General features: G+C 32.3%; 1 protein-coding gene and 1 pseudogene across 2 annotated transcripts; one reads left to right on the top strand and one right to left on the bottom strand.

The window, feature by feature from the left end:
* Positions 1 to 4,217: 4,217 nt before the first annotated feature.
* On the top strand, positions 4,218 to 5,285 carry LOC111297048 (LOB domain-containing protein 14-like). The gene is made up of 2 exons (XM_022891632.2): positions 4,218 to 4,696; positions 4,778 to 5,285. Exons 1-2 carry the CDS (start codon positions 4,418 to 4,420, stop codon positions 5,177 to 5,179), a joined length of 681 nt encoding a protein of 226 aa, XP_022747367.2. The 5' UTR covers positions 4,218 to 4,417; the 3' UTR covers positions 5,180 to 5,285.
* Positions 5,286 to 8,610: 3,325 nt separating this feature from the next.
* On the bottom strand, positions 8,611 to 12,433 carry LOC111297109 (AT-hook motif nuclear-localized protein 15 pseudogene; annotated as a pseudogene). The gene has a single exon (XR_016325928.1). The product of XR_016325928.1 is annotated as an AT-hook motif nuclear-localized protein 15 pseudogene (transcript).
* Positions 12,434 to 13,870: the final 1,437 nt, after the last annotated feature.

The raw sequence follows: 13,870 nt of genomic DNA, 5'->3' as shown, positions 1-13,870 counted from the left end.
TCAAATCCGACCCGACCCGACCCGAAATTAATAAAATATTATTTTAAATATAAATATAAAATTAAATATATATAAAAATATATATAATTAAATGTAAAATTAAAAAAATAATTAAAAAAATAAATTTTTTATATATATCGGGTCGGGTAGGGTCGGGTTTGCTTAAAACCCGACCCCGACCCGACCCCGAAATTTTTTTGACTCTACCCGACCCGACCCGACCCGATACCCGATTTTCAAAAAAAAAAAACCGACCCTAAGGGGTCGGGTCGGGTCGAAACCCGACGGGTTCGGGTGATTTTGCCCACCCTATCCCTAGCTCTCTCTCTTTTTTTTTTCTCTTTTTCCGTCTGATTTTAGCATCCTACAAGAAATTTAGACAATGGTTACATAATGAAATTGAGTTGTATCATGTATGGCAAAAAAAAAAAAAAAAAAAAAAAGAAAGGTTACACCACGGTTTCACAACTGTTCTTTTGCATTTTATTTGAAGGTAAATTTGACACCCTTTGGATCATAGTTTTTTCAGAAAATTTTAACATCTGGCTTTTAATTTTGAACTGATTCTGATACCAATTGTAATGTTTAAGATTTAGATATTATATTAAAAATATATAAAATATATTAGATTAAGAATATATATATATATATATATATATCAAATGATCTCCCTATTACATATTGGTTATGGGTGGAGATTTTAGCAAAAGAGGTTGGGATTCGGCTCAAGGATAGTTCATATTGAGACCTGGAAAGCATATTAAACATATAATTCTTAAACAAATTAAAAGTCTTGAGATTGAAAAATTGCTAGTAGCCTATCATCAAGTAGGCAAAGCCGTCAGGGCACTTTCTTACAGTCAAGTTGTCCACTTTTCCCCAATTGCAGCAAACATGCAGCACTTGAGAAACAGACTGCAGTCAATTAGTCATCATAACAGATAAAGAAACTTCAAAATTAAATTTAGAGTGGGTTCAGTTGTATGAACTATTCCAGTTCATGAAATTTTGTAACACATTGCTGAACTATTCCAGATACTCCCTGGAAGATATATAATCTTCAGTACCAGTACTTCTTCTGTTGTTAGCTTTACAAAAATAGTGTTCAATCCATGTATCATCCGAAGTTCAGAACCTTAACCTCCTGTAATTCACATTCGATTCCTGACATTGCTCCATTATTCTTTTTCCTAGTTCCTCAGTTTATGACCTAAACATGGACCTTACACCAGTTATATGTACCAATTAATAATTTTCAACACATAGGTTATTTTCAATAGAAACCTGATAAAAAAAATATAATATGAAAATCGTATTTAAGTTTTATGACAATTTATATATTCATATTGTATTTATTTTATATCAAACATGTCAAAAACATAAAAATTACCGTGTCAATTCGTATATAGCTGGAACTTCCAGATGGAAAGAAAGAAATTGATAAACTGATCCATGATAAAGAAAGAAACCATCATCGAAAGCCGAAAAGGTCCCCTCCACTCCACTCCACTTCACCATCCCCAACAACATCTCTCTCTCTCTCTCTCTCTCTCTCTCTCTCATGCATAAGTTTCATTGCAAATGAACAAAAAGACTTCATGCATAAGTTTCATTGCAAATGAACAAAAAGACTTCAACAGTTACTGAAAAGACAGAAAGTAGGGAATTCATGTCACTAGTAAACAGCATTTTGTCTCCCTACCTTTCTTTCTCACTTTTTGTACATTTTCCTCTTTTACTTATGGTCATAAAAGATAGAGATAATGAGCAAAAGTTGAAAGATAATGAGCAAAAGTTGAATTGAAGCACTTACCTAAACCAACTGTGGCTGATAGGTATCTATCAGCCGAGTTTCTAACTTGGCCCTTGAGATGAGTACTGATCTTCTTAGAAATGTGTTATTGTTGGTGTGGATTAATAAAGTCAGTTAATCCAAACTTAGTTTCATTAGTTAATGTCAAATTAACGAGTAATTGTTGTGGTATATGATATTAATTAAGTATCATCCTATGTTATTTTATACATTGGATCTATCATGATATGGGTCATTATGTACTAATAAAAGGAGATCCCTACGGATTCGAAGCTGTCTTATTAAATTTCCTAATTTCAGTTTGAAATAAAAGTAAAGGATAATTCTCTATCTTTTCTCTCATTTCAAGTTAATATCAAAATATCCGAGGTACCATCGAAAAGCATGAGATAATGATTTCAATTGTGGTAATGCGAGTTTGAACTCTTGCTCACATTCAAATCAAATTTTATTTTGGCTTAATTTTATGTAAGTGAAACGTTACTATCCGTCGTAATTAAGTGGCCAACAGCCAAACCTGATTAAATGTTAGAATAAAATATGCATAACAATAGAGAAGGAACACAAACCAACTTTGATAAAGAATTAAAAACGGCATAATTATTGTGAAGTATAATATATCCAGACAAATAGCTATGGTGAGAGGTACGGTCTATATGCGATCCCTATGCTAGGAATTTATGCATATAAAGCAATTTAATTTTGTTCTCATTAGCTAAAAAGATCAAGTTTTGAAGCCGTAATGCACCAGCTTATGGAACTTGATTTTGACTGAAAGGTTAAAGCAATTATTTCCATAAGTTCATCATTCATTCTTCATGAAACCATTGACTAATCGGTGGCCTGTTCCTAGCTACGTGGTGAGAAAAAAAGGACCCCCAAACTATTTTTCTAACAAGCTACTTTCTTCTTTTTCTTTTCTTTAATCTGAAATAGATAAATTATTCAATCAAGATAAGATATATCCAACAAACTAAAAATAATAATTACAAATCAATATGATCTCAACTAAAAATTATCTGTTGAATTCGAATCCAAAACTTTTACATTGAGGAAAAATCCTTTCAATTGAGCCACTAGCTTCGCAGGTGAATTAGTTCGGTTAGTGAGAATGGAAGCTTTATGAATGCATCAGATCGATACGGAGATATGCATCTTTAAAATCGCTTACGAAATAAAATAGATCCGAACAAAGCCTAAAGATACCTAAACTAGTATTGATATATATATAGAGAGAGAGAGAGAGAGAGAGAGAGAGAGAGAAAGAGAAAGAGTACAATAACATGAGAGTAAGTAGTGTCCCCCAGAAGAACATTGACACTGACAAAGTATTTGCACCAATGATTTATTTTGAGTTTGCAATTGGTTCAAAAGAGAACAAGAACAATGATTTCAAGATTTTGAATTAGTATCTGGCACAGTAGAGATTAAATGAACTAGAAAGATTATTATTCTTGTTTACAGCCCTGCCATATAAAGTAAGAAACAGATTATTGTACTTGTTTACATGATGACATTCTTCATTAAGAACACTTTATCTTTCAATTATCTCTAGTTTTTTAGAGCCCTACTAATCACGATGATGATTGAATCTTCCATCAGAGTAGCCTTATTTGTGAAGAATCTTTATGAATAAAGGCCTTTCAATACATGAATTAGGAGAACTTTCCAAATATAAGAAATGTTAATGTAGGCCACAATGGAGACCCAAAAGAACAAGCATTCAGCTAAAATGATAATGTCGATGTAGTCTGCTGGTAAAGTACTGTACTTTTAGTTTCAATTACCACAGTTCGAATTCATGATATCCCTTAGGCTTAACAAAAAGAACTTCTAAACTTTTTATTTATGGTCCATTTAGATGGGCAGTAACATTAATTTCAGTTAAATTAAAAATAATGATAAAGGTGAAATTAATTATTATAGTAGTAAAATTAAAATTAGTGATGAGATATCTGTTTGGATGCAAAAATAACGATAACGATAAGATGAATTATAATAAAAAAAAAATGACCATTAAATATACTAATTTAAAAATAATTAATAAATTATTTTTTATCTATATTTTAATATTATTTAACATTTAATATATTAAAAATTTATTCAATCAAAATATTAATATATATTAAATTATGTTAAAAAAATAATTAAAATTTTAAGTATTAAAAACTATTTTTATCTATTTATTTTTAATAAACAAGGCCTTAAATGTCAAGGATATTTTTGTCCTTGCACTGTACTTTTAAGGATAAAAAAGAAACAAAAAAATTTAAATAGGGATATTTTTAGAAATAAACGCTGCGGTGAGTTTGAAAATTTTCACCGCACTCTAAAGGGTCCCGTCACAAACTGAAGATGCAGTGCAGTTGATAAACACCAAGCGCACTGACCCATGTTATCCAAATGCAAAAAATGGTGCCATTAAACTCATAAAGTGCTTCAATCGCACCTCACCACGGCTTCGGTAGAATCCAAATGAAGCCTTAGTTATGGTTATAAAGAGCAAACCTTAAAACTTCTTGTAATTCCTAAACAAACCAGCCCTACCCTTTGGCACTGCAGAAAATATATCATTGACATAGATAAGTGTAAAAGCTGAGGAAAATGTCAGGGCTTGGATCTTCATGTGGAGCATGTAAATTCCTGAGGAGAAAGTGCACAACCGAATGTGTATTTGCGCCTCACTTTTGTTATGATGAGGCTGCTAATCACTTTGCGGCAGTGCACAAGGTGTTTGGTGCTAGCAACGTTTCGAAGTTATTATTACACCTACCGATGCATAATCGAAGTGATGCTGCTGTTACTATATCTTATGAAGCACTGGCTCGACTGAGGGACCCCATACACGGTTGTGTTGCTCATATCTTCGCCCTTCAGCAACAGGTTTCAATGCTGCTACTGTAACTTCTCTTCAATACCTGTACAATCATGCTAATACTTATCCGATTTCTCTTCATCTTGCAGGTTGCAAACCTACAAGAGGAGATAGAGATTCTCAATAACCAAATGGCCAATCATGCAGTTGAGTTTCCCGGCTGTGGAAATCATCAAGCAGCTGTTAACTCAGATGGTAAGAAACAGTCTACTTCACTGCATGAAACCATGAACACACTCTATTATCAAGATGAACAAGCTACACTACCCAACCATCCAGGATTTATGACTGGAAATCAAATTCTCGATAGTCAATTGTGTGAATCATTCCCAGGTTCATACAAAAGGGAAGACCAAAACATTCTTTTTACCTTGTACCAAAATCCTCCGGAGATAAAATTGGAAGGAGTGGAATCAGGAATCCTCATAGATTATCCATGCATGGGAAACAGTGGTGCCACCACAAACAGGAAAGGTCCAAGCTGGAAGTAGATTCCAGCTTTCATAACAAGGAATTGGTCTTTTAATGTAAGAACCATGTCTCCACAAGGGAATGTTTTGTACCGGGAATGATGTAATTTATGTTAGATTACCATGATTCTTGTGATGAATGTTTTATGTTTGTTAATTCTAATCTGAATTTCCAAGTATCTGATGTTTATAATTGGAAGATCATCTCAACTCTTTTGATTCTTATATCAATTTTGGAATAAAAAGCAACCAAATTGGGAAGCTATTAAAAGAGAAGATGAAGCATGATCTTGCTATTAAGGATGTTACAGAACAGAGAAGCATGATAATGGCAAAGGCAAAGTCCAAACAGGAGATGCATGAACTTACAACGAATCCAGAGGTAAAAAGAAGAAACAAAACGCCCTATCACTATTACGGCAGAAGTGACTTGTTCTGTTTCTGATTTTGTTTGGATGCTTCTAAATGGATTAGATCAGTAGCCATCAAGAGATTTTGGGCTCATGATGTCGGTCAAGTAAGGTCAGGCTTCCCTTGGGCTTGGGCGTTTCTTGATCATGTTTTACTAGTTCAAACACGAAGAGAATTGACAACATCAACAAGGCTCTGGCTGAGGCCTGAGGCATAGCGGCATGACGTCTATAGTTAATTGCCACCACTGACCATTTCCTAACACAGATCCATTCACATTGAAATGGTAAACCTCCATTGAATTCCCATCAAAAGAAAAAAAATTCCCATCAAAATCAACAAAATCACAATATGTGAAGGAGGTCTAGGAATGAAAAAATCTAATCCATTTCTCGTTTTTTGATTTGACCCAATTTTATAAGATCAATTTTTTAAATTGAGGTTATATATATTTATTATTTATTTAATTTTATATTTATAAATATTATATTAACAAAATTATTATTTAATATTTTAATTAAAGATATTAACTTAACAAAAATATTATATTTATTTATAATTAAAATATAATTTATGTTAAAAAATATTTTATAAATATTATATTAAATTAAAATTATTAAATTAATTTCGAATCAAATCAATTATAATTATATATATATATGAATAGGATCAAATATTAAAAAAATAATATTTTAATATCGGATTCAAATATAAGTTTTATGAAATTAGATCGAAACCAGAAAAACCGACCGAATCAGTTGCCATTTCTAGGGTGGCAACGGATCATGTTTTACGAAATTGGTCTTGGTGTTTCTTGATCGTGCTTTATTAGTTCAAATACAGAGAATTGCCAACATCAATAAGCCAAGGCTCTGAGGGAGGCCTGAGGCATAAGGGCAAGATTTCTATAGTTAGTTGCCACCACTGACCTTTACCTAACAAAGAACCGTTCACATTGAAATGGTTAACCCACATTGAATTCCCATCAAAATTAATTGTCAAAAGAAAAAGAAAAATTCTCATCAAAACCACAATATCTGAGGGAGATCTAGTGATGGCAAAGCTATCTAATCGGTGAATTTTGATAGATTCAATTTTATAAGATTTTTTAAATTAAATTTTGAGTCGAGTTGAATTTTTTTTTGTAAATAAAGATTGAATTAAAATTAAAATTTAAATAAATCCATACTGACGATTCGATATATATATATATTGTATATAATTTTTTATTATTTATTTAATTTTATATTTATATATTATTTTAATAAAATTATTATTTAATACTTTAATTTAAGAATTAATTTAATAAAAATATTATATTTATTTATAATTAAAATATAATTTATATTAAAAATAATATTTTATACATATTATATCAAATATAAATTATTAAATTAATTTTGAATTGAATCGAATTAATTACGATTTTATACATATTATTAAAATAAATTATTTCATATCTAATAAATTTTTAATATATTATAATCTTATATTCAAGTTAAATCTCACTACTTACTATTAATTAATTTTAAATTAAACATTTAATATATATATGAATAAAAATCAAATATAAAAAATAATATTTTGATGTGAAAATCGAAAACCTACCCTGATCTACTTCGTTGTCCTCTCTAAGAAAATCAAACAGACAAATCTTCAAGTTGCCAGTTGTACATATAATGTAGCTTTCAATTATCATACGCATGCATCCAAAGATTTGACACATTTCCTAAAATGGAAGGACCATGAAAACACCAAATTTAGCTGATATTATATATATATATATATATGTATATATCCCACTTACCCATCTCTCCACTCATTCCTTCGCTCTGAAAAAGGGAAATAGGATCTTGATTTGAATTCCGTTTGGTATTGAAAATTATGTTTTAAATTTTCGGACCACTCAAAAAATTGAAATAATAACATACATAAAATGTTTTTAACTATTATTAATGAAAATAAGATAATATATTTTCTAAGAATCGATTGGGTTATTAACACAGAGCCCCTTATTACTTGATCAAGTAAAATGCTATCCCAATTCCTCCCCCTCTTGATATCTGATCGAGTATTTATTTAATAGTACACGCATACATATTCTTTTAATTATTTCAAAAAATTTTAGATTCAAATTTTTTATCATGATTCTATCTTGTATATGTTAAATATTAAATTTTATATAATTTTATATTCAAATTGAATCTCTCCATTAATAAATTTATCTTGTGGTTGATTTTTTAAAACTAAAAAAAAAAAAAAAAAAAACCCTTTCTATGTCACAAGATGTTTCTCCCTTTAATTGCGCAATGGGAAATTAAAAACTGAAAATGATAGAAAAAGATCGTGAGACATGACTTGAATGATATAAAAAAGCAGTCTACATTCTTCCCCTGGAAATGCAACATCAAGGCCAGAGGTAAAATTTACCGGAGAATGGGCAACTTAATCAACTTTTTGAATAGCTATCCACTTCAAAAAGTGCATCAGCAGAAATGATTCATCAAAATTTCAATGACTCATCAGATAACGTTGAGCAAAGTGCCCATCCAATTTCTTCCTAGTGCCTAAGAATGTTTGAATTTAAACACAATTCATGAGCATGTTTGCGTTAGTTTGGTAGAGTAGGATTGACATTTTAAACATGAAATCAAGTTGGTTTGAGTTGAGAACAAAACTAGTTATCTACTTGTTCCATATATTTTCAATAACTACTACCATAGAAACATGTTCCGATATCAACAACCATTGACTAAAAGCATATAAAAAGCAACACGGTTGGCACAAGTGGTTAAGGTTTAAGGCCTAAATGTAAAGCACCCAGATTCAAATTCCCACACGGTCCCCTGCCGAGGTTTAGCGTCTAGATGCAAAGCACCCAGATTCAAATCCCCACACGGTCCCTCGTTGGCAGGCCATCTGTAAGTTCAAAAACTCCCAAAAAATCCGTAAATCTCCTTGTGAGTTGGCGACTTGCCCTAACTTACATACCTTACAGATGGGTAATCTCCCTTTCTCCTAAACTTGTCTTGACAAAAAAAAAAAAAAGAAACAAAAAAGAGTGCTTCAAATTCATATTTAACTAGCCCAACCTATAGTTCAAATCAACACTGTTAACGTATGGGCAATGGTCTTACTAAATACTCAAAAACTATAGAATTATGTATAATCTCTTCATGCTTTATATATAGGGGGCAATTGTCATAGTGACATAGCCATATTAACTTGTAAAACTCCATCAAACTAAAATGACAAATCAACATAATATATTATTATGACAAACATCCTCTCAATTCTGAAGCCAACTCTAATATTACTGAGCTAACAGTTCATTCGTATATATAGTCTCTTCAACTAGCAAACATGATGACAACTCGCAAATGATAAATTCAAACTAATATAAAAAATTAGGCAATCAACTCTAAGACAGATACACCAATAATCCCATAAGTAAAGGGCATTGGAGAAGCATATATGAAACAAATTCAGAAGTCTAAAATGCTACAAATGAGGCAATTAACAAACAAAATAAGCTGTAGATTTTATCAAAACCAAATTGGAAATATGCAATATAAGCTACGTAAAATCCAAAATTGACTTACGGATTTCTGAACTTCTAATTTAGCAGAAGATAGTATCATTGCCTTTTTGTTTTTTTTTGTTTTTTTCTTACTGTAATGGCATTAATTCTAGCAGTATCTTCATTTTTTCCTTTAAAAATTGGTAGAAGTACTAATAGTAGAAGCAGCTTTTGATATAGCCAATTGTTAGTTTGAGATGCTCCTAGAGGGAATGTCAAATATGGCAAATAAAAGCTTAGCTTAGTAGGTACCAAGTGGCATCCGACAGGTATAGAACTCGAACCCTAACACTTGCAACTCTTTTTCATCCTGAACTAATTCCTTGGTACCCAAAAAATGGCAAATAAGCACCCAAAGATCCACAGTTAAGTGGTACCCTACGAAGCATTTTGAAGTTAAAATTTTCAAGCAGTACTGAAACTCCCTATTTTGTGGAAATGCAGCTGAATCAGCCCCAACTGTTTATGCCCCTTGTCTCCCTATCAGCTACTCAAAGTAAAGTTTTTTACTCAAAGCTCTGCCAAACCTAATTAGATATTGGTCTTCAACACATTGAAATCTCCCATTTAAGGTTCTCATCACCATTAATATTGCTCAATTAAAAAAAGAAAAGCATAAATTATTGAGAAATGAAGATAAGTTTTAACAGTTGGATACCATGAAAAGAATCTTCTGACCTTGCAGCAATTTTCAGTATCCCTCAATTCACTGTCTTCACCTTTCCTTCTTTTCCTACATCATCAAGATGCATTCCTCCAAGAAAGCTCATCAAAACAAAGTTAAAAGTTATACACCAAAACAATTTGCTAAATAGGAATTTCATTTCTTTGCGTACATCATTAAAATATACATTGCGGGTACACCAAAAGGCTTCTACAAAGTTCTACAAAAGCTGATCCAAAACATAGTTAAACCTAACCATGAACTTGATTAAATTCACAAAAGATCTGAAACTAACCAAAAAAGTCCTACCTTTCTGCCTGTACTTACATGGAAATTGTCATTACATTTTTTTTGCACAAAACCAGTCAGCATATTCAAACCACCATCTCCAGTCTCTCCACCTTCACCTCTATCTCCAATCCATTCCTCTTTCATGCTAATAAGACGGCGGTGGATGCGGTGGAGGACCCCAAAACATAACATGAGGCAAATTATACAAAGGCATTGAACCACCTTGCTGATTATCATCACCAAAACCTTGAGACTGAGACCCCGAATTTCCACCACCACTGCTACTATTACTATTGTTATTATTACCTTGCTGCTGCACCCCAATCCCCTCGCCGCCGCTGCCTTCTCCTCTCCCATCGGTATCATCATCCTCTATTGGCAACCTCTCATAAACAGCATTCGTAAACGTGGCCACGATGACCATCACCGGCCCTGATGCTACCAGGGTTTCAACTCCAGTCCCTCCCACCACCTGCCCTTGGCCACCAGCTAAATACACCGTCAGCCCAGTAGCCCCAGGAGGAGATGGCACGGGCAAATACGCACCGGTTAAGGATAAAATCTCGAATCTTCCATGTAAAGTGAACACTCCACCAGGGGCAGCTGGTTGGCGGAGGGTAACATTGGTAACAATACCAGTGCCACTTAAAACAGATACGCCACAGTGGCGGCGCTGAGCGAAATTAGCTAGACACTCAGCAACGTCACTACCACTAGTGATTTCCAATACATGGCTACGGAGAGAATTAGGGCTTTCATTGGTGATAACAATGGGAGGCTTTGGTTTGTTCTTTGAACCAGGTGGCCTACCTCTAGGACGGCGAGAGGCTGAGCTTGAACCAGGTTCAATGGTTTCAAGAGCAAGAGTTCGGTCATCAGGTTCAATGCCTCGGCTATCTTCATTATCTTCTTGCTTTTGGTTGGGGCAGCTAGTGTTGCCATTGGTTGGGCTACTGTTATTATCTCTAAAACCTCGGTTTTCTCGTCTGGGTCCAAGGTGGTTCAAAGCTACTTGGTGATCTTCTCCAGATGGGTTTCCATGGTGAGGAGATGGAGTTGAAGTTATTGAACCAACACCTCTCATTGCCACATTTCCAGCCCACCAACGATTAGCCATATTCAAAACAAGAAAAAAAAACACTTTTTTGGGGGATCAAAGCAATAAATTAAGATGGAAAATAGGAAAAGAAAGCCAAAATGAATGGGACCTTTCCTTTGTTTGCTGTAGTTGAGAGAGATCCCAAATCTGGTTGACACAATCCAAAATCTTATCTATTCTTCAAAACCCACATCACCATATTGCATGAATCAGAGATTACAGATATAGGTTCCTCTTGTTTTTTCATGAAAAACCCCAACCATTAACTCAAAATCAGACCCAAAAACCATTCTTTTCTTCAACAAAATCCCACCTTTTGTAAACCCTTCCTAAGAAAAAAAAATCTTCAAGCTCCCATTTTCAAACTTCAAAAATGATCCAGAAACTCGGAGTACTTGGTGGTGAAGGTAAAATATGCTTAGCTTTTTTTTTTCTAGGACTGAACATAAAAGGATTGTTTGAGGAAAAAAGGTAAACTTTTGATGTACCTCCTCTCACTCTCTTTACAGAGAAATAACCAAAATTAGCTACTATATCTCTCGGCTCATTACGGCAAACTCTCGCTTGTTTTCAGGATAAAGGTTGGTCCTCTTCTTCAGTTTTCCCTTGTTTGCTGTTTCAGAGCCTGATCCGGTTGGCTATTTTTAGTCTCGTTGCAAGTACTGTACTTTAAAGCTAGCATCTGACTCTCTTTCTCAGTTTATTTTAGGTATAAAATCGATTTCTGTGTCCAAAACCCCATTTTTTCTAACGATATAGCGGTTTCGCAGAGCCTGGTTTCGCTTTGCTTCCCTGGTTTCTTCTGTTTTTTCACAAGGTTTTTCAAACTAAGCCCCATCCAACAAGTGGTCCGGGCGTGGCCCGGTGGGAAGCATTTATAATCTACATCTACAAACTTGCAAAACCATCATCAATAAATTGTAACTGTTCATCTTTGATGGTATCTTGTGGTTGATTTTGAGCTTTTGTAGTGAAGGAGAGTGCGTTGGTAATGACCAAGTTTCAAGCCCCAAGTTGCATAGGCTCTTATAAGCCACATCTCAAATCATTTCAACTAAAATTTTGGATAAATGCATCAAATTATTTATTTTAATAATTGTTGCATGATTTGTTTCATTCAAAGAATCGTCTTCCATTTTCAATATAAACCTATGCAATGGAAGCATGCACCTAAAGAAAACCTATACAGCGAGCAAGCTATAATGATTTGGTTAGGGATACTTTTGGGTTTAAAAGATAAATTAGGTTTTTTTCATTAAAGATTATTGATAGATAATTAAAAGTATTTTTTATTTTTAGATCAATTTAATATATCAAATCAATTTGATATTTATAGTGCTACATCAATTTAATTATATCATTAATTTATTTTACAGATCTCTCATTTTTTTATTTATAAATAGAGTTACTCAGATATTATATATCTAGTATAATTTTTTCTTTTACTTTCATATTTTTTTCCTTCTAATTTTTCATATTTCGTCTTTTAATTTGATCGTTAAAGTGTAAATGCAAGGAATATGAAACATTTTCTGCTTTTATTCTTTATTTTTTTTTTTTTTGGTGATTTTAAGATCCACACGTTGAATTCAGAGTTCGACACCAACAATTTTCATATTATGATCATCAGGTAATGATGATGATGATGAAGTGTTTAAGATGAAGTTTATGGGAGGAATGGGTGCATAGGAATGTGGCAAACAAAGTTGATCGAGTTTACAACTACAATATTGAAAACGGCTCTTAACCTTTCTTAAGAGCTAAGACTAATTGCAAAAGAGTGTAACCATTTTTCCATATCTCCCAAATGGTGTGGGGTAACGTGCGCATGAGAGAGAGAGAGAGGAACAAGAAAGAATAAGATGAGAGGTTGGTGGTGGGAACACATCATTGTCTTGAAGTCCCAACAAAGCATCGAATGCCAAGACAAAGAGAGAGAGAGCCGGGAACATTTTACTTAAAAAAAAAAACTAAACCCATAATTTAAAATCCCTCATCGAAATAACAGATAAAAATATTAAGATTAATTTATATTAGTGTAAAATTTTTTAATTTTTAATTTTTTAATCATTAATTTTAACGAATTCTTATAGAGATAAATAAAAAATGTTTAATTTTATTAATTAAATTTATTAAAAAAATATTAAATTAAAAAATTTTATAATATGTAAATAATCACTCTCTAAAAATATTAATTATTAAAGTGATGTTATTTACATCTAATAAATATTTAATTTCATATAATTTTATATTTAAATTAAATCTTTTTATTTATTGTCAATTAATTTTAAATTAGATGTATAATATTGATATTAAAATAATTAAAATAATATAAATTAAAATTTTAATAAAAATAATGGATAAATATAATATAATAAAATAAAAAATATATTTTATGTTAATGCGTAACATAAAATTAATATAATAATTTTTTATATAATATATATATTTAACATAACATAAATATATAAATTATCAAATTACTAAAAAAAATACCAAACTTTGCTTAGCTAAGCAGCCAACCACCAATGTTCTTCTCTTCCAAGTCTTTTACTTTAAATCTCCTTCGGTCAAACGATGTTTTTTGGGTCTATTCTTGCGGCCTGCCTGTCTGCGCTGCACACCTATCTATTGCTTTGTTTTGTTCCCTTTTTGGATCTTTTCTTG

This window comes from Durio zibethinus, chromosome 12 (assembly GCF_047325235.1).
Source record: "Durio zibethinus cultivar Kanyao isolate XHJ-2024 chromosome 12, ASM4732523v1, whole genome shotgun sequence".
NCBI lineage: Eukaryota > Viridiplantae > Streptophyta > Magnoliopsida > Malvales > Malvaceae > Durio > Durio zibethinus.
This window is presented reverse-complemented; position numbering and strand designations above follow the sequence as displayed.

Excerpts from the sequence above, each read along its gene's own strand:
- LOC111297048 (XM_022891632.2), top strand. The coding sequence starts at position 4,418 with ATGTCAGGGCTTGGATCTTCATGTGGAGCATGTAAATTCCTGAGGAGA. Across the intron at positions 4,697-4,777 it reads TCTTCGCCCTTCAGCAACAG|GTTGCAAACCTACAAGAGGA; the intron begins GTTTCAATGCTG and ends TTCATCTTGCAG.